Consider the following 27822-nt stretch of genomic DNA (forward strand, 5'->3'; position numbering starts at 1 on the left):
GAGTCTGGAGTGGAGACACATTGAGAGAAGAAATAACTTACTACCTTGAGGTTACTCTCTAATGCATCCTGCACTTAATACATTATGTATCAACTGCAGAGAGCACAAAAAATTATTTGTACAGAAAGATTTAAAGTACTTTTATGAAAGTTCAATGGGATTATACACAGCAAGACATTATTTTTATAGAGCATAGTTGACATTAAATGAGCAACATTGTCTCATATCGTAGGTTTTGACATGAATGGAGATCAATATGAAATATGTAGGCAAGGCTCCACATTAACTTTTTTTGGTGGTGGCCCGTTCGGGCCACCAAAACCTTCAAATAATTTTTTTTGGTGGCCCGATATTAAAGTTTGGTGGCCCGAAAAATATAAAGAAAAACATTAAAAATGAATAAATGGGTATAAATGGTTTAACCACTGTAAAAAAAATGAAAGAAAATAATAAAACGGCAAAGAAAAGTGTGAGAAAATTCCTTCCCTAAATTTGCCAAAATGTTGGAAAAATTCACATTTCATATTAATGAAATGCCTTCCCAAAGTATTTACTTTCTCAAGAGTTGTTTAAGAAATCATTTATAAACAGGAAAGAAAGTAACTGTCTGTTTATTTTTGGCTAGAAAAGACCGGAAAAGACACGGCTTCGAAAGAAACCAAGTAACAACATACATACAAATGCACATGTGGGACTGTGATGTACTCACCTATGTGTTTTTATGTGTATTATTTTCATTTGGAAATCTGTCTTTTTGAGTCAAAAGAGAGGACATTCCTCTTTTTAATGCTTGCAAATAATCGGGATACACCAAATTTTAGCAAAAAGGTCTGTAGAAGGGCATTTCATTGATGTAAAATGTGACTTTGACTTGGATTTTCACAGTTCTGTGGAAGATTTCTGAGCAGCAACATTTCATATTGCAGCTCTCTGAGTCTGAATAGGCTGCTAACGCACAGCTGCTTCAAGCATGCAAAGCTCACGCCAGCCAGCCGGCCGGCGCAGCTGGCTGGATAAAAGCTACTTAATGCTATAGCGGTAGGCCAACTTTGTGTGTGTGTTTGTGTGTAGATCAACAAAAAGGGCGCATGACGAACTGGCTTGCAATTTGAACTGTAGAAAGTTGATAAATGCGTGCAAAATGGGGAGAAAAATTGCGCTATTCTGAAAATTATTGGTTGCCCGATTCGGGCCACCAAAACTTAATATTTTTTCATTAATGGTTGCCCGAGGTGAATTTCTGGTGGCCCCGGGCCACCGCTAATGTCGAGCCTTGATGTAGGTCAAACTTGTGTATTTTGTTAACCTCAGTGAAGAAATTGACATCTTGTTTCATATGCGATTGTCTATTGTGCAGATCAAGGCATTGCTGTGCCAGGCAAAAAAAAAAAAAATCATTCTTGGAGAAAGGGCATACAATGTGTGCGGCATGCCACAGGAGGATCCATTGATTGGTTAATAATTGCAATGTCCAGTGCTTAGAAACAGAATGTAATAAGTGCTATATAAGTGTAAATGCCTATTATTTATTATTATGTAAATTCTATGTTTGCGCTCCATTGTTCGACAGTCAAGCCAGTCCTCCCAGCCAACTACCAGCAGCAGACATGGGACAGACTCAAGGAGGCTGTCCAAGCCATCCACAACAGCAGGCCCATCAAGTACAGTCTCGAGGAACTCTACCAGGCAGTGGAAAACATGTGCTCGCACAAGATGTCTGCCTCCCTCTATGACCAGCTCAAGGAAGTCTGTGAACAGCATGTGGCGTCACAGACTAAACAGTTTACTAGATATCCTTTGAGAGTACAGTGTTTGAGTCGTATTGGACGGCGTGTTGAGTTAATGAGGCTGCATGGTACTGCCCATTTCCAGTTGGCTTAAATTTAGTCAAGGCGACTGAAGGTGTCGCATCTGTCATTTACCCGATGGCATGTGTGTTAATTGAAAAGAAAAGCAAGATCATATGAAATAAGTATTAAATTAGGGAGACTGATGTTTCCAACCAGTAGACAGGAAATTTTGTCTGAGAATTCATATCTGACCATTACAGGGTATGTTGACTTGTAAATTTTGATAACAAATCATTAACCCTCAATCTCCCAGGGTATTTTGATTCTTGTCATTCACGGGGGGGGGGGGGGGGGGGGGCATTATGGCCCCCTCCGAAGATCTCAGCCGCGGATTGCGCGATCACAATGAAAATTTGCATGATGGTAGAGAATGACGTTATCCCCCTCCTAAGATCTCAGCCGCGGATAGCGCGATCACAACAAAAATTTGCATGATGGTAGAGAATGACGTTATCTACGCAGTTGCATTGGTAAATTTCACTGAATTCATATATTTTTATTATATATGAATTAATTATGTTAATTTATTCATGAAATCATACTTTTTGCTCTGATTCACTAAATAAAGCTCCTAGAATGCTATTTTTGAATATATTTTTTTTTTAAGGCATTGCTAACAATTATGAATGAAAAAAATTCTGGTACCAAGACCGATTTCTTATGTATTTTATTGTTTTTTAATTTCTTATGTATTTCTTTGTTTTTTTACTTTTGTTTTTTTATTGTTTTTTCGATGGAAATCGTTCCAGACTTAATTCTGATCATAAACAAGGCAAAATTAATTAAGTTTAATCAGTAAAAGTAGAAAAAACATTTTTATCCCCGTTTTTCCAGTTTTCCATTCTTGTTGACCTAAATCTTTGATGATGTTTGGGTTTTATTAATGACTTTTTTATTAATGTATTTTTTGTTTTTTGAAATGTATCAATACTCAACGTTTGTTTGTATTTTTTTTGGAAGAGGGGGGTATATTTTGTCATATAAAACCTTGTGAGCCTTTCATGAAAGGACTTCTCATGAAAAAGGACCTCCTGGTTATTTTATCTTAAAAAGTATGTTTCATCCAAAAGTTACTGTAGGAAATGCGCTTCTGAGCCAATCAAAATCAAAGGAAAGTTGTCAGATCTGAATAATATTTGGGAAACACTCCCCTGATCTAGGGCCAGTGTCATAAAATTTGTTATAATAACAAGTTTGTAACAACAGTTTAAAGCTACTGAAATTATTCAATCTGATTGGCCGATCGTTGACATGTTATAGAAATTGTTCATTTGTTATTACAACAAGTTTTTATGAAACGGGACCCAAATTATTAAAGGTAGTAGTTGTGGTGTAATGGCTCAGAGATTTTTCAATATTAGCCTTGACCTGTTAGTACTGAGATGACGGATAGCCTGACGTACCTGAAGCAACTAAATACTTGTTGGCAGGATCATTGTAGGCAAATGGTAAGTAATTTCAATGTTTACTTCCAAGTTTTGGTGGAAGGAAAGAGGGATATAGGCCTGATGCTTGGCTGGAATGCCATACTTATTTTTGTCATTTCTCAGCAATTACGCGTTTTCTTCCAGAATCACTTGCCACATATTTTTCTAGACACAAACCCATGTGGTTATTTTAGTGGAGTCTTTCAAACTTAGTTTGGAATTTTTACCATATTTGGCATATCACCGGTTTTCATTATGTAAGTGTAATATGGCGGTAGTTATATCATAAAAAAAAACAAGTTATCTGAAAATGATCAAATTCTTGATTTATACCAGATTAATTCTCGCTACCCCAAATAGGAAAAAAATCTCATAATGCGCGAGACGAGATAATTTTCACTCCTTCGGGTCGTCATCACCACTTCCGGTTCAGAGTCATGCTCGCGCGAGGTTCGCAATACCGAGTTTTCCACCATGCTGAAATTGATGCCAATCAGCGTAATATGTACAGATTATACTTTTTATTTAATTCGGTTAGTTTTGATTCCATTTGAATTATAAATAAAAATGAATAATATATTTCACGTGAAAATAATTTTTATTCATGTACTTATTTGGTTATATAAAAAAATAAAACAAAAAATGAATATCTTAAAATTGTGCATTTAGCGACGCGACCGGCCTGACATCACGATCGTATTCGACTAGACTAGACGCTAAATATATACACTACAGCATTCATTCCGTTCAATTTTTCGTTGACCACAAAATGGATAAAAAATCAGTTTCGGAACTTAAAAAAATCTTAACTGACAGAGGAATACCGTGCAATGGAAAGCGTCGGGCAGAATAAGTGACTTTAGCAGAAATGGCCATTAAACTGTATCGTGAAAGAGAGGGTTGTGATCACGAACATTCCGAGCGAAAGCGACGTTGTGTTGTTGTGGATGACGGCACTGTTGATCTGAATGGCAAAACAGTGCATTGGACTTCCGAACAGGAAGCTGTAATACCGAAAAGCTATCCCATAATGCAATGCGCGTTACAGGGATTTTTCCTGGATCTCGGCGAAATCGCTATTTGGGGTAGCGAGAATTGCCTCAAAGGAATGAGTTTTCATTGCACAATATTTTTTTAATTTGATATCTTTTACAGATCATGATCCGGAGTATATTTCTGTTTCTGGATAGGACGTATGTATTACAGAATTCACTAGTATCATCACTTTGGTAAGTTTCTTCCCTCAAAACATAAAAATGTCATTCCAAATGGTTGATTATAATCATCAGTATAATGTCTGCTCATTGCTCAATGAAAGGCATCATAGTGGTTGATAGTTGTATGTGATAGAAATAACATGTAGTTCATCAAAATGGTTGATAGTTAATTGAATGTCATCAAAATAATTTGTATTGAAATTTTGGTTTTCCAGAAAGCCAATGCAGTGTAAAGATTACAGTGGAATATTACAGCTTTTATTATTCTGAATATTATTATTTTATGAGCTGTATCTCAACAAATATAGCAAACTGACTTTAGCTCAGTGTTTGCCCAGGTTTTGCACTGATATTGCCCAAATTTGTTCCCTAATATATGAATAGTTGATCAATTTTTCACCCCTATTCATTTACCATCAAATTGATATCCCCAATCAATTCACTTTGCAGGGATATGGGGCTAGATCTCTTTCGATCTCACATCATAAGCAACAGGACTGTACAGAATCGGACTGTAGAGGGCCTCTTGATGCTTATAGAGAACGAGAGGACGGGGGATGTCGTTGATCACAGTCTTCTCAAAAGTCTTCTTCGAATGCTCTCAGATCTACAGGTATTGTAATAATAATAATAATAATAGACAGTTCTTGTATAGCGCATAACACATTATAAATAACGTCTCTATGCGCTTCCAAAGGACTTGGATATTATTACCCTGGCTTTAGCCCCGCAGCCTTTTACAGCGCTGGGGCGTTTCAAGGAATAAATTCCTGCCAGGTACCCATTCACCTCACCTGGGTTGAGTGCAGCACAATGTGGATAAATTTCTTGCTGAAGGAAACTACGCAATGGCTGGGATTTGAACCCACGACCCTCTGTTTCAAAGTCCGGAGAATAATCCACTGGGCCACAACGCTCCATTAATATTTGTATGTGACAAGCACTAACAGCTAACAACTAATGTATATTAGCTAGGCTTGCAATAGTGGGTGTGATAATGTTGTCTTTGTTTTAGCAGTCATTTGAGCTGCTGCTGTGGCTGAGTGGTCTAAGGCGCCTGACTAGGCGTTTGAAAATCTGGGGTGAGATACCCAGCCACCAAAAACCTATGCCCATGAGCAAAGCATTTAAGTGCTATTTTATCCTACATTCAAATAAAATGGAAATGCCATATGGATTCGCGTTGAATGGGTGTGCACTTTTTTTCTTTTCTTTTTTAAAGAAGTTACTGTAGGGATGATGATGATTAGGGTTGTGGTAAATCTGCTTTCTTGCTGCTCAAGTTTAGCATCTTTGACAAAGAGTACTATATTTTGGCCAAGGATGATTGGAAGTTCAAGAAACATTTAAAAGAAAGAAGAAATCTTCCTGTAAACAGTCATTTTGAATCACAGTTGAAAGGTCTATAACAATTTCCTTATAACGGATGCAATTAATCATTAAAAAAAATCAACATCTGGTAATTTATTGTGGTTTTGTGTTTTGGATATCAAGTTTGCTGTTAGTGCTTGTCACATACAAATATTAAAATCCTATTCACTCTGGGATAAACAGTTTTCAGAACTGAAGTAACTACCCTGGGTAAAATATGACATTCCTATCATTAAGATATATGTTGGTGTATGTTTTCTGTGTCAGATCTATGAGGAAGCATTCGAGAAGAGGTTCCTTGAAGCCACTCAGATGCTTTATGGTGCTGAAGGCCAGAGACTCGTCCATGAGAGAGAGGTAGGAATAGGCTGAAATTCAAACTTAAATAAAAGTTGATAAGGTGTCGGGGACAATCTCTGTAGTCCTATCTGAAACTTGAATTCATCTTGACACAATCAAAATCTGTGTACAAGACTACTTGGGCCTGTAAATGGAAAAGAACACAAATACAAACTCTTGCTCGGGTTCTCCTAACGTTCACCTGAGTGTGTTATGTATTTGTAATGGTCCATGTTACATTCCGTGCATACATGCCTTGTGTGTGACTTGCGGATGACTATTTTTGCCACCCGCAGGTTGCCCGCACTGACAGTATCTTGCAGGCAGTTGCCCGCAGGAGTGCATGCAAGTCTGATTTGCCCGCTGAAAAGTTTTTAACATGCTCAAAACTTTGTTATGGGTGAGTTGCAGGTGATTGCCCGCAACTCATCTACAAGTCTTGCACGGAACAATGGGACAGGGCCTTAGAGTTTAGAACTGTTACCTGATTTCGGTCTTGTCTTTATGGGAGGTTTCACAATGACACACTTCCAGTAAATTCTCATTTAGTTCAAACCATGATATAAGTCTGAATACATTCAAATATGAAGGAGCAATTTGTCCCTTGGAATTTTTTGTTGTTGTAATTTGTCCTTCAAAAGATATTGCACAATATCAATCACAATACTGATGGCAAGTCTTTATGTGTTTTGTAATATAGCAAGTATAATGTAGGAAATAGCAGATTTTGTTATCTCTTAGAAATAAAAGACTTGCTTCTATTAACATGTCTGTCTGCCAGGCTTGTTGTTGAGGACTTGACAGGCCTTTTCATACAATTATTCCACAGTATTTTGCGCAATTTCCTTTTGCTATCTATGACTCATTTATTCTGTGTGTGAGAGGAAGCAGTCTGGATTCATTTCTGAAACTTGTTTACTGTGAGGAGGGGGGGGGGGGGTGTCTTTTTTCTCTCAGTAAATATTGATTTGAATGATAAGAGAAAAGTCAAACAAGGTTCATCAAAATCTGAGTTGAAAATAAATCATAAGGGCATTTGATTTTTTTTTTCTAGAATTTCACAAAGCAGTAAAATACACTTCCTGTCTGGTATGCAAATGAGGGAACTGATGATGGTACCCAATCACTATTTCTGTTGTATTTTGTTATTTCATATATTTAATTTTCTCCTCTTTAGAAGGTTATTTATCCCTTTTTTGTTGGCCCCTGTATCTCATAAATATGTTTTTATATCAGATATTGTTTGAAGGTTTGCATGGTGGCATGTACAATTGCTGATGTGGTTTACGGTACACCATGTGGAGTGTTATAGAAACAGTGGATAGAAGAAGAGAAGAAATGGATAGGCGAGAAAGTGGAGATTTGAGAGTAGAGTATTCTTTCCAGCATCTCCTCATCAGCTCTACTACTCAAGCTGTTCTCAACTCATCAATCTTTCCTGGTTTACAGTCCTTTTCAGGACTACTTTCAAGAAAGAATACTCTACTCTCAAATCTCCACTTTCTCGCCTATCCATTTCTTCTCTTCTATCCACTGTTTCTATAACACTCCACATGGTGTACCGTAAACCACATCAGCGATGTTTTTATATGTTGTAACAATGTTTTATTCCTGTATTTTGAATATGTGTTTTTAAATTGAGAATGTAAATGAATTGAAATTGAAACAAAATTTGATTCTTCTTAATATATGTGGGATTGCCATTGGTACAACTGTTTGTGATAAAATGAAAATGCTTTCGGATGGTTTTATCTGCAAAAAATTTAAATATTTGTATTTCTTATAATAAGATACAAAAGAAATAGCAACTTTGTCAAGTCATTGACTCTCCCATTTTGCATGTTGTGCAAAACCAAGCAGCAACTGATTTGACCTTTAACCTTTTTTTCCTGTTTCCTGTTCAGGTACCAGAGTATCTCATCCACGTTGACAAACGATTAGAAGAAGAGGCGCAGAGAATTCTACATTATTTAGACCACACAACTAGGAAACTTCTTATTGCATGTGTAGAAAAACAACTGCTAGAAGACCACATTGGAACCATTCTCCAGAAAGGTAGGCGTTAATCTGGGGCCTGTTTCATTAAAGCTTGATTTGATAACGAATTTGTTAAAAGCTAGCATAATCCTTCAATTGTAAACAGGATATGGTTTGTGTTTGCCACACTACACTACACGAACCATCAGGGTGAATGCCTTCACAACTTTTTCGAATCATGTAAAAATAATTGATGTAAAAGTAAAAATACCTGGCATCTTTAAGTTGTACTCAGTTGATTAGGAACAAGTTCCCACATGTTCCAGGTTTCAGTCGGTCTTATAGTCTGTGATTTAGAACTGGTACTCCATGCATTTTAAATTAATTGCTCATTTGAAAACCTCGCATTTGCTATCGCGTGTATGGCCGTGGCAGCTCATACTTGTGATTGCAATGTTATGTCGAATACATCTGTTTATGTAGTCGTGGTGTATTCATCAATAGAATATTATTGAGCCTGTTGATTTTGGTATGATATTGATGGTTTGTAGGTTTGGACAGTCTACTAGACGCCAATCGGGTAGATGATCTTACGCTACTCTACAGACTGCTACAGAGGACAAAGAATGGCCTCCTTGATTTATGTCAGTACTTCAGTGCTTTTATCAAGGTAAGTCTATCAATTTGCATGAAATTGTGCGTAAAATTGGGAACAAAATGCTGCATGAAATCGTTTGTAAAGTCGTGTGTAACTTACGAGCCGCTTTATGAAAAACCATTCTTCATTTCTAGTTTTTTGACGTTTATAGTAATCACACATTGCAAGTTTGAAGCAGGTGATTGCAATAATCAGCTTTTATATAGCATGTAGTACATCACAACAATGTTTTTAAGCACTTTACCTATTACCCCGGTCATTGGATCCTGGCATGCCTTCACACAATTATATGCACTTTCTCCACTTCCTGGGGAGTATTCCAAGAAGAGTTCCAAGACTCAATTGCTATGCGTACTACATGTACATAGGCCTTCGCATCCTATGGGGTACCCAATTAACACCTGGGTAGAGAGCGTCAAAGTGTGGATTGACGCCTGCCAAAGGATGCCTGGACCGTTTGATTATAAGGCGAGAGTCAGAACCGCTACACCATGACACCTACGGAAATGATGATGTATGGTTTTTGTCTCACCTGCATAGCAGAGTGAGACTATAGGCGCCGCTTTTCCGACGGCGACGGCGACGGCGGCGGCGGCGGCGGCGGCGTCAACACCAAATCTTAACCTGAGGTTAAGTTTTTGAAATGACAGCATAACTTAGAAAGTATATGGACCTAGTTCATGAAACTTGGCCATAAGGTTAATCAAGTATTACTGAACATCCTGCCTGAGTTTCATGTCACATGACCAAGGTCAAAGGTCATTTAGGGTCAATGAACTTAGACCATGTTGGGGGAATCAACATCAAAATCTTAACCTAAGGTTAAGTTTTTGAAATGTCATCATAACTTAGAAAATATATGGACCTAGTTCATGAAACTTATACATAAGGTTAATCAAGTATCACTGAACATCCTGCATGAGTTTCACGTCACATGACCAAGGTCAAAGGTCATTTAGGGTCAATGAACTTTGGCCGAATTGGGGGTATCTGTTGAATTACCATCATAACTTTGAAAGTTTATGGATCTGATTCATGAAACTTGGACATAATAATAATCAAGTATTACTGAACATCCTGTGCAAGTTTCAGGTCACATGATCAAGGTCAAAGGTCATTTAGGGTCAATGAACTTTGGCCAAATTGGGGTATTTGTTGAATTACAGCCATAAATTTGAAAGTGTGTTGGTCTAGTTCATAAAACTTGGACATAATAGTAATCAAGTATCACTGAACATCCTGTGCGAGTTTCAGGTCACATGATCAAGGTCAAAGGTCATGTAAGGTCAAAGAACTTTGGCCACGTTGGGGGTATTTGTTGAATTGCCATCATATCTCTATAAGTGTATTGGTCTAGTTCATAAAACGTGGAAATAAGAGTAACCAAGTATCACTGAACATCTTGTGCGAGTTATAGTAGTTTTCAAAATCAGCACTGCTGCTATATTGAATCGCGTGATGCAGGTGAGACGGCCAGAGGCATTCCACTTGTTTTTTTTTAAAGTTGTGCTCAGTGATTAGTCATTCCTTCCTCCAACCTTTTTGTTTCATCAGAAAACCGGCACTACCATAGTGATAGACTCTGAGAAGGACAAGACGATGGTCCAGGAACTCCTCGACTTCAAGGAAAAGCTGGACAACATCCTGGAGACCTGCTTCGCCAAGAATGAGAAGTTCTCCATCTCCCTTAAAGAGTCCTTTGAGAATTTCATCAACAAAAGGCTCAACAAACCAGCTGAACTTGTCGGTATGTATCTTTTGGCACTTGATCTCTACCCACTGCATGTGCGTCATTACACAAACAGATACAGAGAGTTGTGAAGTTGCTCTAATTGTGGAGGAGAATTCACTTAAAGATATTCTAGTTTTCTCATTGTCATGTGAAACAAAGTATTATTCCTCTGTGAATATGTGGAATCACCATTGTTTGAACACTTTATGGATCTGTCAAGTTGGTCCTTATTGCCAAATCTGTTAAAATTGAAATATATAATTCAAACAATAATATACAAGAGATAATGAGTGAGGGACATCATCGACCCTCTAATTTGCATGTCACAGAATTTAGCAAATAACGGTTCTGTTAAAAATGAGCAAAAAATTTAAATGTCATAACTTATTTTACATACAATCTTGATGAAATTTTCAGTGTCTTGTTTGATTTTTCTCTGTTGATTCAAAATCAACATATTTCTGGGGTGGACTTGACCTTTAAGTTTATGTGAATTTCATTGTAAGCGTCCTGAGCACCCTTGATAGGGTGGATATGATTGGGGCATTATAAATGTCTGTATTATTCATTGTCATTGCAAGTATCCATTCACTGATCTGTTCTATTGTTAAATCTCATTTCTTGTTTTGTAGCTAAGTATGTTGACAACAAGCTCAGAGCCGGTAACAAGGAAGCTACAGAGGAAGAGCTTGAGAGACTCCTGGACAAGATCATGGTTCTATTCAGGTTTATCCACGGTAAATTTAAGCAAATCTTGAATGTGGAATTTCCAGGGAAAAGGGGAAGGGAAACGTTGTGGCCCAGTGGATTAGTAAACTGGGGACTAAAACTGGGGTCGTGGGTTCAATTCCCAGCCTTGGTGTAATTCCCTTCAGCAAGAAATTGGTCCATATTTGCTGTGCTGCACTCGACACATGTGAAGTAAATGGATACTTGACAGGCATTTATTTCTTGAAATGCTCGTTATGCGCTTTAGAAGGCTTGCCACGCTAAAGCCACGGCAATAACATTCAACTGAGATGTAATGCGCCATACCAGAACTAAATATTATTATGAATGGTTTTTAGTTTTGATGCTGTGATATGTTATTTAGGGGGAATATTAGTCCACTGCAGAGGATTGGTCTGTGGATACCATAGCTCTGAATATACAGCAGCTGAGTTACTGGTTTGGACAGGTCATTTTTTTGTAGTCCCATACATTAATTTCTCTGTGCAGCACATGTGACTCTCAGCAGAATGTTGTCAAGATGTAATTTGTTAATGTGGTAATATCAATTCCTTAAAAAGCACAAACACCAGTACTAAAAGTATTGATAATGTTAACAACCTTTACCAAACACTGTTTATAGTTCTGCGAATTTCCAACTCTCAACTAGAATAAGGCTCCATCTGTAAGTAGAACCTTTCTAGTGGTCAAGACTTGTTGCCTGAATTTCTGTGGCAATAAGTTGGAAAACAGAAAGGAAATCAGACTAGGCAAGTTCAAGTAAAGAGTGTAGGTCGAATTGATGGATCTACGAGCCCTTACCTTCTTGCCAACAGCTCTGTTTATTTTCCATTAAGTGATAAAATTGATAATTGTATGCTTACATTGCTTCAGATGATAAGTCATCTAATTTCCGAAATGGACAGCGCACTAGCTGTGCTCCTTCATTGAAACTTAGTATAATAATGGTTTTCAGTGCTATTCTAGAAAATGGTAATAATACTGATACCGGTCATGATTCTGTTATTTGCGTTATTGAGCTGTATAATATATTCCATTAAAAAAAAAATGTATTCTTGATTGCTGAAATGAATGATAAATGATGATAATTAATGCCATGCATGAATATATCTTTACTATTTTCATATTATTATCTGTCTTTATCATTTTGTATATCATAGGGAAAGATGTTTTTGAAGCGTTCTACAAGAAAGACTTGGCCAAGAGACTACTAGTCGGAAAGAGTGCGTCAGTGGATGCTGAAAAATCCATGCTGTCCAAACTCAAGCAAGGTAATATTCTAATTTCTTATATCCTACATAAATTAAATCATATGATCTGATTAGTTGAAATAGCAACACATGATCAAATATATTCCAGCTATGATTTTGAAACAAAACACCTATAAAGAAAATTTGCTATTTTTACGTCAATGATGGAACAGTGTGAACTATTCATTTGACGGCACAGATCTTGCGATCTCTTGGACGCGCCGGTCAGCAGGTTGTCTCTCTAAGGCAAATCCTGTGACGCGTCCGTGCAGATGCTACTTGGATTTGCTGAACATGAAGGCCAAATGATCAGTCAGCGCAATAGATGAATATGCAACTGGGCTTGGGGATTCGCCATTTGGAAAAATAGTCAGTGCTAATCCAATCTCTGACAAATTATTACCTCTGTACTTTCTCAAAACCACGTTTTTTTTTGTATATCCTATTTATAAAAAAAGTAATCTTTCTATACTTTTTCTCTTCCTCTCTTGTCCTCTTGCTCTTTCTCTCTCTTTTGTGTTATAATTGATTTGACCAAGTTCTATGTCATTGCTTTTCGTTCAAGAATGTGGTGGTGCCTTCACGTCAAAGCTAGAAGGAATGTTCAAAGATATGGAATTATCAAAGGACATCATGGTCGCATTCAAACAGGTGAGTCTTAGTCCAGCTGTCAACCTTTGGCCCCCCCAAAAAAAAATTATAGTCAACTAAAAGACTCCCATGATATTTGCTCCGGCGACCATTCTACAGGAAATTTGCACAATGTCCTTTGTAAACAAAGAGAAGCTCAGTTAAGAAAATATTTTGAACAAACATGCATAATAGATGTTGATGTTACTGGCTGTCCTTAGTTGTGATTAATTGGATCAATTGCAACTCTTTGTACAGGGCCCAGGTTAATATTACGCTGTCTGGATTTTCGGTATTAGCAATTGTCTCAAAAGCAAAAGTCATGATACCCAATTTATTAGTTCATTTGATATTCCAATCGATCTGGGAATTATAACTAAAAGTACAGTTTCTGTTTTCACCTGTAAAACAAAAGAAAGGATCACCTTATGCCATAAAAAAACATAGATTGTTAACAAAATTTTGACATTTTTTGTTTCCTATAATTTCGGCACAGAGTATGATGATGGCCTAGGTTGAACTGGACTTCACAATAAGGGCCTTTGCATTAATAGACTTTCCTTTATGAATTGTCTTTTTATTATTATATTCTATTCCTATTTCACATCAGTGTTAAAGCAAAGTGCATGTAGTTTAGCAAGGAATTATTTCATGATAAAGTCTTTGAAGAGAAATGCCAGTTGTGGTAACAATCTCAAAATGATTTCAAACGGAATTCAATAAATTTACCACCGAATTGGGTAGATTCATCATTCACAATATGGTGCGCCACCTATTGGTTGCAGCGGACAGGCAGAAATTCCCAATGCCTCGTGCATTCATGCGATCATGCATACTGTGCTGGCTGATGTGGCTCGGCCGGCTTGCATACCGGGGACTAGGAGGTAGAGAAATTTGATGTATATTTCTTGGCGAATTTTAAACCCTTTTTTGGTGAATTCTGCCTGTCCGCGATGTTGACCCTGAAGTTAGCAATTAGCCTGTCCGCTGTAACCGATAGATAGCACACTGTATTGTGAATCCACCCAAAAATGTGTGTAGTTCTAGACCATATCCACTTACATTCCTAACATTTAATTCGTTTATTTCATGACTTTCTCTGCAGTTGCACATTTTATACCAGAATCATTTGGCACATATTTTAAGAATTATTTTGACTAACACTTTGGTGGTCAAACTCAGTTTTCGACTGTTACCACAAGAGCTTATGCATAGGACGTCATAATTTCTTTAATAGCCCCCTCCCCTGAGGATGTAGGAATACGCAAAAAATGGAGTGGTCAGAGATGCGTCAGCCGCACATCGCAAATGTATTCAAGGCAAAGGCTTCAGCTTCAAAGATGGCGACACGATAACGTAAATGCATATGGTCTATAAGGCATTTCTTGTAATCTTTAAATGCTCATCTTTTTTTACCTCTTCCATATAATCCCTTGCAGCATATGCAACACCAATGTCAAACGACTGTAATGGATCTTAGTGTGAACATCCTGACCATGGGATACTGGCCAACGTATAAACCTCTGGAGATTCATCTACCGTCGGAGGTGAGTAAGATTTCAACCTGTTCAGAAAGGCCAGTCTCTATAGACAAATGTAATGGATTAGTATTCTTTGAAGACCGTCTTCTGTTACAGATAATGAGTCTGCTAAGTGATCAAGCAATGGCCTTGTGGTGAGACCAAGTTCTTCAGATAGATGGTTAATATAAAATGTAATGTAATGGTTCAGTATTCCTCCAGTGAATTTGAAGATAGTCCTAGTTACAGACAGGACAGGGAAACATTCAATGAAAGATCTTTTTGGATGTTTTGTCTGACAGTTACCTTAGAATCTGTGTTTCTCAACCAGTCAAAATCAAGGAAAGTCGTCAGATCCTACAATTTGTCATAGAAAAAAAGTTAATGAAACATTCCCTAGTTTTCTACTGTAGATTTTCATAGTTATATCCTTTTTACTTGCTTGTTTGAGTTAATGCTCATTCATAAGACATTTTTTATCTCTTTAAATATGGGGCCGATCAGAGCACCATTTGCTGTAGCTACCATTAATGGCTGAGTTACCATTGATTTAGATTAGGCTTTTAGGTTTTTGAGCCATAGGCTTGTATTCTGAAGTCAGGTTTAACTTAGACCACGGTCTAACTCTGCTAAAATTATGGGAAGCCAAAAGTTAAAAATTCTGTTTATATCGTATATTTCTTATGTTTACTATTTTGTTTCCTTTTGCTTTCATAATGAAGAAAGATAATGAACAACTTGGGTGTTAATATATTGAACGTGTACTGTAAGGGATTTGTGCTCCAATTGGCTCTCCATAGTTAAACCACAACTTTAAACCAGTGTTTACCCGAGTTCAGAATACGGGCCATAGGGCCTGGTTTTGAAATCTACAAAGCTACTAGGTAATAATACAAATATATTGCGTTTATGAGGCGTTTATTATGTAGATGCCCATTCAATTGCAGACTATATATTACCCCGGCTTTAGCTCTAGTTGCTAAATGCGCTTGGTGCATTCAAGGAATTAATCCTGCGGGGAACCATTCACCTCACCTGGGTTGAGTGCAGCACAATGTGGGTACATTTATTGCTCAAGGAAATGATTCCATGTCTTGGTAACACTATCACTTTCTCTATTACCTTTCCAGATGGTTAATCTTCAGGAGCAGTTCAAGCGGTTTTACCTTGGGAAGCACAGCGGTCGTAAGCTACAATGGCAACCGAGTCTAGGTCACTGTCTGGTCAAGGCTCAGTTCAGAGAAGAGGTGAGAGTTATGGTCACTTCCAGGGTTCCCCTTGAAGAAATGCAACTCAGAAAATCATGTGTGACCTGAATCTAGCATTAAAGGGGAAGTTCACCCTGACAAAAAGTTCATTGTACAACTAGCAGAACAGAATTATGATAAATATTGGTGAAGGTTTGAGGTGGAACCATCAAAGCATTAAAAGGTATTAGAAGTTTTATTTTTTGATTTGTGATGTCATATGCGAGAAGCCTCCCCATATATCATATGGTAAAAAATGAACGAAATGTCATTTTCTAAAATAAAATTGTGAATAGTTTTGATTGCGCCTTAGTATATCAATAGAAGATATTTCACATGCGCTCCTGAAAGAGCAAAAAAAAGTTGCGTCATCATGAACCATTGAAAAATTGGAATATTTGCATTTTATATTACATAACATATGGGACTGCTGCTCGTAGAAAAATAAGAAACTTCTAATAACTTTCTTTGTCTTTGACAGATTTTCCTCAAACCTTCACCAATATTTTTTATTATTTTTCCTGGTATTTTTAGATTAGATTTGTATTCATGGTGAACTTCCCAGCAGGATAGGTTCTTTGTAAATATCAGAAAAAAGTCTTCAAAGATCTTTAAAAAGGAAATATTTGAAAAATGAGCTTGGCTCAACAACAGACCATTGATCATTTGACGTATCAACTTCAAGACCAGAAGATGTATGCTTACTGGTGTGACAATGATCAGTGATTAGTTTGGGGGAACACGGGTCAGAGGTCACCAAGGTCATACATTATTACCTGTGTTAATATTCTTGAATAAACTTTCTCTTTTAATATTCTTATTGAATAAACTATACTATCATTGAATAAACTGTCTGTTTTGTTGATTTCCTGCCGTGAACACAGAGCTCATCAGTGAAGGAGCTTCAAGTCTCACTCTACCAAACACTAGTCCTACTCCTCTTCAATGAAGGAGACAACTTCTCACTAGAGGATATCAGACAAGCTACTAACATAGGTAAGAGGGACAAAGACGGTCCCATGGGTTCATGCAGGGGTCACAGAGTAAACAGAATGTCAAATGTCCTCTTTAAAGGTGTACTCCATGCTGAAAATGATTTTATTTGAACAGATAAACTAAAATCAGACAAACAAACTACTGGAAGTTTTATCGAAATTGGAAAGGGAATAGCAAATATATGACATTTATAGTTTTACATTCAAGATTGATTCAAAATTCAATCCTGGGGGCTGTTTCATAAAGCTGTTCTTAAGATAAGAGCGACTTCAAGAACAACGGGTGAACCTTTCTTACGCGCTAAACTATCGCCAATTAATATACCATTTATCACAAGAAAGGATCACCAGTCGTTCTTAAAGTCGCTCTTAACTTACAAACAGCTTTATGAAACACCCACCAGGTGTGATAGAATAGGATCAATAAATTTTTTTTTCTCAAAGATTCAAATAACACACATGGCAAAACAGTCAACAGAGGCTGCCAGGGAAATATTGGAAAATCATTGTTCCAGAAATGATGTAATTACAGTGGATCATTAGACTTATTTATTTATTTATTTGTTTGTCTGTCTGTCTGTCTGTCTGTCTGTCTCTCTCTATCTATCTATCTATCTATCTATCTATTTATCTATCTATCCATTTCCACATAAAAACAAAGTATAATACATGTTACAACAATCCATAATATTACACAATGTAGGGGAGTCGCTAGAAGCCAAACTGCTTGTCAAGAGACTCCTGTTGAAGTTTGAGAGTAAATACATTGTAATTTTTGTTTGTTTTGTAACAGAGGATAGCGAGCTAAGGAGAACACTTCAGTCATTAGCCTGTGGCAAGGCGAGAGTCATCTTAAAACAACCAAAGGTAAAAAGATCTTAATCTCATATTTTATATCTGTCTTATTGTGTTTGATTTAATTAACACACTCTCTCCCTCTCTCTCTCTGTCTCCACCTCTCACATTAGATGAATCTCTTAATGATGTTGATTATGATGGTGATGGTGATGATGATGTTGATGATGATGAAGATGAGAGTGAGGATGATCCCCCTCCCTTCTGCCCCTCTCTCTTTCTTCATCAGTCTTTCTCCGTTTCGCCCTCCCTCATTTTTTCTTCCTATCATATGACATACTTTACTTCTCCCTTTCTCTTTCTCTTTCGTACCCCAATTCTTTTTTTCGTTCATCTGAATTCATTCATGCTTTCACTTGAATACAAATATTTGTATTCTTTAGAAGTACAAGGAGATGGCTAATGCCAAATCATCATTGAAATCTATGTTTGAAAATCCCATTTGTTTTCTTATTGAGAAGTAGGAATTCATAGAACCATGTTTGCAATGCTCAGTGCTCATAACAGAGGAGTAAATCATGACATATCTCTGTATTCTTTTCAAGTAAAAGAAGATGGCTAATATAAGCCCATCATTGAGGTCTATGTTTGAATATCCCATTTTTTTTCTTCATTCCTGCAATGCTCAGTGAATTACAAAGGGTTAATCATCCTCTTTTCTTCTCCTGTTACTTTGTTATAGTTCCTATCAGGCATCTCTTAAAATGGACCCTGTTACATGAAATTGAGACATGTGTTGCAGATTTCTAAGATTGTAGCATTTGATTGGCTGAGATCTTAGCAGCTCATAGATGTATGTATTTTGTGGAACATGGTCTTGATTTATTTGTATATATATTTCCTTCAGGGTCGAGAGATAGAGGATGGCGACAAGTTTGCCTTTGCCAAAGATTTCAAGCACAAACTCTTCAGAATCAAGATCAACCAGGTCCAGATGAAAGAAACTGTAAGAACGTACACAATTATTTTCAGTTACGAATTAATAATAATTATAATACATGTGACTTATGAAGTGCCAAAATACACTCTGTAGAGCGCACAAGGCGCATAAAGAAATGAAGTAAAAAGAAAGGTTTTAAGAACATTTTTAAAAGATACAATAATGTAATGGATCCATGATACACAAGCTTGCCTCTGTGACATTACAGAAACAAAAATCTGTGTTGATCAAATGCATTTGCAAGATAATAGTTGTCCTTCCCTTCAATGAGGTCTTATACCTCAGTCACATTTGCTCTACGGTGGCAATACGGCGAGTCGAAAACAGCCGTTTTATTCATATTTATACAAACCATCTATATGTAGTTGGTATTAAAAAAATGTTTAAACGGCTGTTTTTGACTCGCCGTACGGCTGCCATTGAGCAAATGTGACTGAGGTGTTAGTAACATGGACACAAAATTGTCAATATTTTTCTTTATTCTTTATTACTACGAGGAAATGCATGTAAATGCATGCATATCACCCTCAATGTTATATACAAACTTGAAAATTCAATTCTTTCAGAACTACTTGAATTTATTTTTTTGACTAAGTAATCATGCATATTCATGCATGAAATTAAATACTCAGTTGTAAACTTTTAAATAAAGAATAAAAGGTGCTCATTTTGGGTCTCTAAACTCCTATTAGGATTCTTATTAAGTGTAATCAAACTAATTTCAGTATAAAGAACTTTTCATGAGTTTTATTGGTTTTAAAATTTCTAATATATTTCTCTTTTTTTCAATTAAAAAAAAATTGCTTTTCAATGCAATGGACAGTAAGACTTTTCTGCCGAGAAACGGTATGGAATTGGTTGATTCTAATGAGCAAATATTCATTTATAACCTTTTTTAACCCTCAATCTCCCGGGGTATTTTGATTCTTGTCAATCCCGGGGGGGGCCATTATGGCCCCCCCTTAAGATCTCTGCCGCCGATTGCGCGAGCGACGCAAAAATTTGCACACTGGTAGTGTGCGATGTAATCTACAAGGCTGTATAGTAAAATTTTCCAAAATAATGAGATTTTATTTTATATGAATTAATTATGCTAATTTATGCATAAATCATACTTTTTGCTATAATTCACTAAATAAAGCTCCTAGAATGCTAATTTTTGGTAAAAAAATTCTTTGTAGCAATCTTAACAATCACAATTAAAAAAACTTCGGTTCGGAAATCAATTTCTTATGTATTTTATTGTTTTATGAATTTCTTATGTATTTCTTTGTTTTTTTACTTTTTGTTTTTTATTGTTTTTTCAATGGAAATCATTCCAGACTTAGTTCTGATCATAAACAAGGCAAAATTAATTCAGTTTAACCCTCAATCTCCCGGGGTATTTTGATTCTTGTCAATCCCGGGGGGGGGGCCATTATGGCCCCCCCTTAAGATCTCGGCCGCCGATTGCGCGAGCGACGCAAAAATTTGCACACTGGTAGTGTGCGATGTAATCTACAAGGCTGTATGGTAAAATTTTCCAAAATAATGAGATTTTATTTTATATGAATTAATTATGCTAATTTATGCATAAATCATACTTTTTGCTATAATTCACTAAATAAAGCTCCTAGAATGCTAATTTTTGGTAAAAAAATTATTTGTAGCAATCTTAACAATCGCAATTAAAAAAACTTCGGTTCGGAAATCAATTTCTTATGTATTTTATTGTTTTATGAATTTCTTATGTATTTCTTTGTTTTTTTACTTTTTGTTTTTTATTGTTTTTTCAATGGAAATCATTCCAGACTTAGTTCTGATCATAAACAAGGCAAAATTAATTCAGTTTAATCAGTAAAAGTAGAAATAATGATATATTTATGAATTTTGGCTAAATACACAATTTGCATTGGATTTGTACATGAAATCACGTTTATGAGCAATTTTGGGTCTGACATGCACTTACATAATGTTGCGTAATGTCGTAACCGTGTACCCGGGCGTCACAAATTTGGTCTCAAAATTTGCGCGAGACTTGAAAGTAAAAAGTCAGTGAGCGGCGAGGTAAAAAAAATTTGCGCAGCAGATATATCGCGAAAAATGTCAAGGGGGGGGCCATTATGGCCCCCCCCGGGAGAATTAGGGTTAATCAGTAAAAGTAGAAATAATGATACATTTATGAATTTTGGCTAAATACACAATTTGCATTGGATTTGTACATGAAATCACGTTTATGAGCAATTTTGGGTCTGACATGCACTTACATAATGTTGCGTAATGTCGTAACCGTGTACCCGGGCGTCACAAATTTGGTCTCAAAATTTGCGCGAGACTTGAAAGTAAAAAGTCAGTGAGCGGCGAGGTCAAAAAAATTTGCGCAGCAGATATATCGCGAAAATTGTCAAGGGGGGGCCATTATGGCCCCCCCCCCCCGGGAGAATTAGGGTTAAGAAACACAATTTGCACTGGATTTGTACCTGAAATCATATCTTACAGTAACGTTGGGTCTGTCTTGCAGTTACAAAATGTGGCATAATAAAACATTTTTTTTCCACAATAACCAAAATTTACCTGTTTTTTGATAAGCTTTCACTTGCTAGGCTGCAAGCTTTGTAAGACCCTCGTCGTAGCTGTAGTAGCTGTCGAAGCTGGCGCTATTGCTGATGCAGCACAACAGAGTGATTAAAATGGGGCATAACTTTTGTACCGGTACCTGGGTATGGTAAATTTGATTTCAAAAGTTGCTCGAGACTTAAAAAGGAAAATGTTATCAATTGCGCAAGAGGAACTTTACATTTAAGATATTTACTATGGAAAATTTCAAGGGGGTGCTTAATCTGCACCCCCCCCCATTCTTATGAGGGTTGAGCTGACCAGGGAAAAAAACAATGTTTTTCTTTTTTTGGAGGGGGGGGGGGGGCTATGTTTCCAACTTAATATCTAAATTTATAACATTGGAGAAGCTTTAATATCGCAGGGACTGGGAGATTTCCATTGCTCTTTTGAACTTTGGGAGGGGTGGGGTGGGGGCGAAATTGCCCCGAGTCCCCATGAATTTTTTCCCCCTGAAGCTGACGTCTGACATAATTCTGTGGTACAGGTGGAGGAGCAGGTAACTACCCAGGAGAGGGTGTTCCAGGATCGACAGTACCAGATTGACGCAGCTATCGTCAGGATTATGAAGATGCGCAAGTCGCTCAGTCACAACCTGCTCGTCTCCGAGCTCTACAACCAGCTAAGATTTCCAGTCAAGGTAATTGTGATCTCGATGATCATAGTTAAGAATGGTCATTGTTAAATCACCACGACCTGGCTGGCCAATCCTTTGCAAATAGTTTGAGTGACAAATAGTTCACTCGGGCTCAGAATTGAATCATTTCTTCATGCAGAAACCTCTGTGTGACATGATTTCGATTTTTAAAACCATCTCTTTGCATTTTTTTTCGAGGAAATGTAGAAATTAATCCATGCTTTTGAAAATTTGCAGTGGATATATGTTCATTAATTGTTTGGCATGGAAGGGGTTCAAAATGCCCTGTTAATGTCTAAAATGTACTACTCATTAAAGTTCTTGTAATGTCATTCAAAATTCAGAAATCAAAGTTTAAAGTTTTCATTTTGTTTTCTCTGATACCATTGGTTCTCAAAATCTTCTAGTTTAAAAATAAAATTACTCATTGATTAAAGAAAGAGATATGGCAAAACAGCTGATGAGTTCAGAAATGACAATTTAGTATGGTTCACTGGTATTACTCCTCACGAGTGATTGATTATGATTTTATGATTATACAAATCAGTTCAGACAAAACAAATTACTGACTGTATAGTATACAATGTGTGTTGTCTTCATTGGAAATTTCACCAATCTCCTGTTTAAAAATATTATTTGTATGGCCATTTTCTTTCATGAACGAAGAAATGAAGTCTTAACTATAACATCCTGTGAGCTTGTTTGATTATGATAATGCCTGTTTATTTCCTTTGCTTTTATACATACTGTTATACATTCAAGCACATCATCAGAAAGCATCAGATATTGAAAGAATGGGTCAATTTAAATAGAAAATACAATTGGAGAACAAATGGGGATTTACATATTTTGGTAATGTTTGCACAATGATTTGTATTAAGTACCTTATACTCTAAAGTACCAGGTACTCTAAAAATTAAAAGAATGGATAAATAGGAATTGATAATAAAAAAATGGACCAAAAATAGGGAATTTACATATTGATAATGTTTTCTCATCATGAACACCATGTATTTTTGTGTTTTTATGCCATGATTTTGACATCATTCTTCCATATGCTGCTTCTATCCCTCAGCCGTCAGATCTGAAGAAGAGAATAGAGAGTCTTATCGATCGTGATTACATGGAGCGCGACAAGGACAACCCGAACCAGTATCACTACGTAGCATAAAACCAGCAAGACTTGTACAGAGACTACAATTGTAAACCCCCCTAAGGGGGGCGTCTAGATAGTGAGAAAAAAAAAGACAATGAAACTACCATGGTGGATAGTCAGCTGTTTGTGAAATGCCAATTGTACTTGAATTCTTGATTTTTGAAGCTGAATTTTGTCCTGCTGTGTGTCGACAGGTTTCTCCGCCCGTGGCTATATACCGGCGCTCGAAGCAAGCAGAAAGGATCGCAAAGGTCTTGTCAACAGAAATGAGAAATGGTTTTATTTTGTCTCATCTTCTGTCACCAATGACTATTCTGATGATAATATTTTCATCTGATTGCACCGAGTTACTTGTTTCTTTAAAAGGAATATTTACTTGCAGCTATTTAATAGCGGGGAGGGAAGGGATTGTACTTTCGATGATTATCGTGTTTACTAAGTTTATAATTTAGATAAGTATACCCCAGTTTAATTTTCTAAAAGGTTGTACACGGCTTGAGGATTCTTAAGCTCCGCGCCCCAGTCTTTGTGGGGGAAGTTTAAACTACAAATGAGTTTTGTCAGTAGCAGGTGTTGTTAATCCGCCCCCCCCCCCTCTGCTGTGAGATGGGTCCAAATAACCCGGCTCTCTTTGGGTTAAACTACAAATGAGTTTTCTCAGTAGCAGGTGTTGTTAATCGCCCAGGGTGGAATGGAGTGTTATGGCTAATAGATGTCATGTCATACTTTATATCCTCCACACCTCACTTCACATGGTTACATCGTTATCTCACATCCAGCCTACCTTTCAATGCCTCAAGCAGACCTGCCAACCAGTACGTTTTAGCCGTATTTAGTACGTTTTTGCAACCAAAATACGGCAGTACGTTTTTTCTTTGAAAAATACGTTTTTTGTAAAACTAAATCGTAATTTATTGAGAAAAATAATCTCTTTATGTCTCTATTTCATAAAACGTGCACAAATATGGTTATTAGATCAATGTAATATCAGGTAACTTTTTTTTTTCAATAATTTTGTTCAAACCAGGGTGAAGATATACACATGTTTTAATGTTTTTTTTTTCATTTGCAAGAGCAGTGCGCATTTTAGCTTGCATGCAGCTTGAGCGCCGCGATGAGCGAGTGCGCCAAGCATTTTATTATGAAATACACTTTTTTGGGGAAAAATACATTTTTTTAAATCACAGAATACAGTTTTTCATTCCCTGAGGTTGGCAGGTCTGCTCAAGCAACACCAAGGAATGTCGGTGGTGTGATATCTTAATTTGCTGAGCCCAGCAAGTGCAACTATATTACAGGTATTCCCAGTGCTTTTTGCAATGTCTCGTTGCAGCTAATAGTAATCAAATCCTCAGATTAGCTCAATACAGAGTACCTTCAAGCCCTGTTCACACATGGGGCTTATAACACAAAGCTTAGCAATGATCGCAGATGGTTTTTCTACGATTGATTGCATTGACTACAATGTACAATCAATCGTGAAAAGCAAGCGTACAAGTAATGGCTAACATTTGTGTCATGGGACCATGGATCAACACCAGGAAGCTGGGGGGTGTTTCACAAATATTAAGCGTGACTTAGAGTCACACTTAAATACCGACGCGTACATGATATGCCACGTGCAGTCTTATTGATCAACACGCAGCAGTGCGCGTCCTCTTAGCATGATCTGACCAATGCGGTCATGGCTTTTATAACTAGGCATTTAAGTGCGACTCTAAGTCATAATTAAATCTTTGTGAAACACCCCCCCCCTGGTTTACAAAGAGTTAAGTGTAATGTAAGGTCATGCTTCAGCAGGGATGTAGACAAGGCCGATGCTTAAGAAAACCTTCTCCCGTAGACTTTGTACACGTGACTCGGCCCAAGGCTGGCAAAATGTGGCCTCGAGACCGCCTTGACTACATCCCTGTGCTCGAGAGCCAACTCGCATGCGGTATTAATATGTGTACTTTCTTTGATGGTTATGCAATAATGGGCATTAACTGACAAATGTGGATCAAGGTAGCTGTGCTACAGCTGGGATGCTAATAACTTTATCGTATTAAGCAGGGCCCGCTGGGAGAACAGTTTTTAAAACTGAACTTGCTACAAATTTTCAGTGTTTTTTTTTTCAAGAAATCTTACTTTTCATGCCTGTGTCATTGATTTTCTCTATCTTACCTCCTCTGAGCCAATCAGATCCAAGGATTTCAGCAGCTTATAACAAATGGTCAGGGAAAATCACTATTCTAGATGAATGAAATTATTCAATTCATTTTTCAAGTTTAAATTTAACATTAACCATTATGTAACTGGGGGGGGGGGGGTCAATTTGACTCCCCCCTCGACAAATTTTGCAACTACGTCACTGCTGAAAATTAGCATTCTACTAGCTATTTAAAGTGAGTTAAAGGCAAAAATGGACCCCAAAAAGTCATTCAGGGCAAACTTCATACACTTATTTGCATAATTATTTTGAAAATATAAACAAGTTTTTTACATTTTTTTATATACAGTCTTGTAGTTTATATTTGACTCTACATGCGGTCAACTTTTCGCGGTAATCATACAATCAGTGGCCAAGATCTGAAGCGGGGGGGGGGGGGGGGGGGGGGTTGTGCCAAATTGAATCCCTTCCCCCCATGACACATAGAGCTATATGAATCATCTTGACCCCAAAATATTGATCTATAAGCAACTATTGTAAGATATGCTGAATGACTGTGGTTTGTCTCCCTTTATTTTTTTACCCCTCTTTATTCATTATTAGTCATTATTCATGATCAACTTTGTTTATAATATTGATTTTTAGAATGATGTAATTTTTGGGGATGCTCTGTTCATTCCTGATCTATGCTTGTATTTTTTTTCAATCTGAGATTCATAGCAATTGCACCCTATTACCCAATTATATCTTTCCTCTAGATAACCTGTCAATTTTGCAAGATGATGAAAAAGTATCATTCAAAGTACCGAATCAGTAAGGAATTTCCTGAGCATTTTACTTGGCTAAGCCAAATGGTTACACCCATAATCACATCACCTCTAAGCAAAATCCTTATACCTCAGTCATATTTTTTATGGCGGCCGTATGTCGAGTCGAAAACAGCCGTTTTAACATTTTTTGTAATGGTTACGTATAGGTGGTTTGAATAAAAATGGATAAAATGTCTGTTTTCGACTCGCCGTATTGCCGCCGTAGAGCAAATGTGACCGAGGTCTTGCTAATAACCATCATTTTGTCATAAAATCTAAGCCAAATAATTGAAACTTTAAAAATGTCAAAACTTTGATATATTACACCCGATTTTGATGACATTTTCAGTGTAATGCTTGTTGGATTTTTCTGTTTTTTATTCAAAACAAATTTTTGTGGAGGTGGACTTGTCCTTTAAGTACTGAGTTGAATACTGGCTGAGTTAGGCTCATGCTCACACTTACATGATATCCATTTTAAATATAAACAAATTAATACTACTTCATGTCCAGTTACATCAATGAACAATACACCAGATCAATCAAATCTATTAGAGGGGTTCCCCAGGCTTAAAATACTTCTATCTGAATAAATAGACTGGAATTCACTGAGCAGAATGCTAAAAAAAATCAAAATCTGATAACAAATAATGAAGTTATGGAATTTTCAAGTTGAGCAATATATTTTTGAAAACAGTTAAATGTATATGCACATTGTCATCATATTCATTAGATGGGTTGATGATGTCATGTCCCTTCTTTTTGCTATTACATGAAATCATAATTATTTCACTTTTTCAAACATGTGTGTAAGATATGTTCCCCTTATTAAAAAAAAGTTGCAGCAATGGATATCTCATGCATTCAATCAGTTGTCCTAATTCTTGGAGGACAAAATTTGAATAAAAATAATTGCATTTAATAAAATATAAACAAAAAACAAAAACAAGTGGGGATATGACATCAAATTGCTCATTGAATATTCTGTAAGATATGCATAGAATTCTCCTTGTCCAATTTATCAAAGTTTCATTGCTTTGTTTGTCTGACTTTTCTTTATCTGTTCACACCATATTATTTTGAGCCTGGAGTACCCCTTTTGGGCCATTCTTGGTCACGTGTGTGACAGAAATTATGACAAATCTTGACTTTCATTAGATATAAATCTAACAATTTTGAGACATTTATAACTAATTATGATAATTTTGAAAGTTTAATTTCATTTTGAAATTCCCAATAATTTTTTTTTGAAATTCACCAGAATTTCAAAATGAAATGAAACTTTAAAATCACGCTTCTGTGTGAAGTCACATACGTGACCCACTTCTTTTGACCTCTGACCTTGAACCTGCATAGTGGAGACAGCAAAATCATATTTCCAAACGATAGCTGACTAAACATGTTAATATTGTTATATAACCTTTGAATGACTAAATCTCCAACATTTTTAGATTTATAACTAATAAAAGACAAGATTTGTCTTAATTTCGGTCACACATGCGACCAAGAATGGCCCTTTAACATCATCTTGAATGTTTTTTTATTGGGTGGTTTTGAGTGGGTTTTATTGGTGTTAGTACTGCATTATCAAGTACCTACCCTCTTGATGACGATGCAGACGGAATAGTTTCCATTCAAGTTGTGATGCACCCACTTGTCGTAGTGACAAGGTCAAAGGTCAAAGGCTCTGATTGGGTGATTCCAAGTTCAATGTTGACCTTTTGGGGTTGGTGTTGTGG

At 36.7% G+C, this 27822-nt stretch overlaps 1 protein-coding gene across 1 annotated transcript in view; it reads left to right on the top strand.

Moving 5' to 3' along the window:
• Positions 1–27010, top strand: part of LOC129278865 (cullin-4A-like) — a 31804-nt gene extending 4794 nt beyond the window's left edge. Inside the window, exons 2-19 of the mRNA XM_064111718.1 lie at positions 1571–1790; positions 3229–3298; positions 4433–4506; positions 4945–5107; positions 6133–6222; positions 8109–8259; positions 8733–8851; positions 10394–10586; positions 11204–11308; positions 12461–12571; positions 13116–13201; positions 14620–14727; positions 15831–15947; positions 16832–16943; positions 17736–17809; positions 18645–18743; positions 21820–21972; positions 23045–27010. Of these exons, the coding sequence (XP_063967788.1) occupies positions 1571–1790; positions 3229–3298; positions 4433–4506; positions 4945–5107; positions 6133–6222; positions 8109–8259; positions 8733–8851; positions 10394–10586; positions 11204–11308; positions 12461–12571; positions 13116–13201; positions 14620–14727; positions 15831–15947; positions 16832–16943; positions 17736–17809; positions 18645–18743; positions 21820–21972; positions 23045–23140 (2141 nt within the window). The 3' untranslated portion in view covers positions 23141–27010. The remainder of the gene's footprint in view (positions 1–1570; positions 1791–3228; positions 3299–4432; positions 4507–4944; positions 5108–6132; positions 6223–8108; positions 8260–8732; positions 8852–10393; positions 10587–11203; positions 11309–12460; positions 12572–13115; positions 13202–14619; positions 14728–15830; positions 15948–16831; positions 16944–17735; positions 17810–18644; positions 18744–21819; positions 21973–23044) is intronic.
• Positions 27011–27822: the final 812 nt, after the last annotated feature.

Source organism: Lytechinus pictus, chromosome 16 (assembly GCF_037042905.1).
Source record: "Lytechinus pictus isolate F3 Inbred chromosome 16, Lp3.0, whole genome shotgun sequence".
Lineage (NCBI taxonomy): Eukaryota > Metazoa > Echinodermata > Echinoidea > Temnopleuroida > Toxopneustidae > Lytechinus > Lytechinus pictus.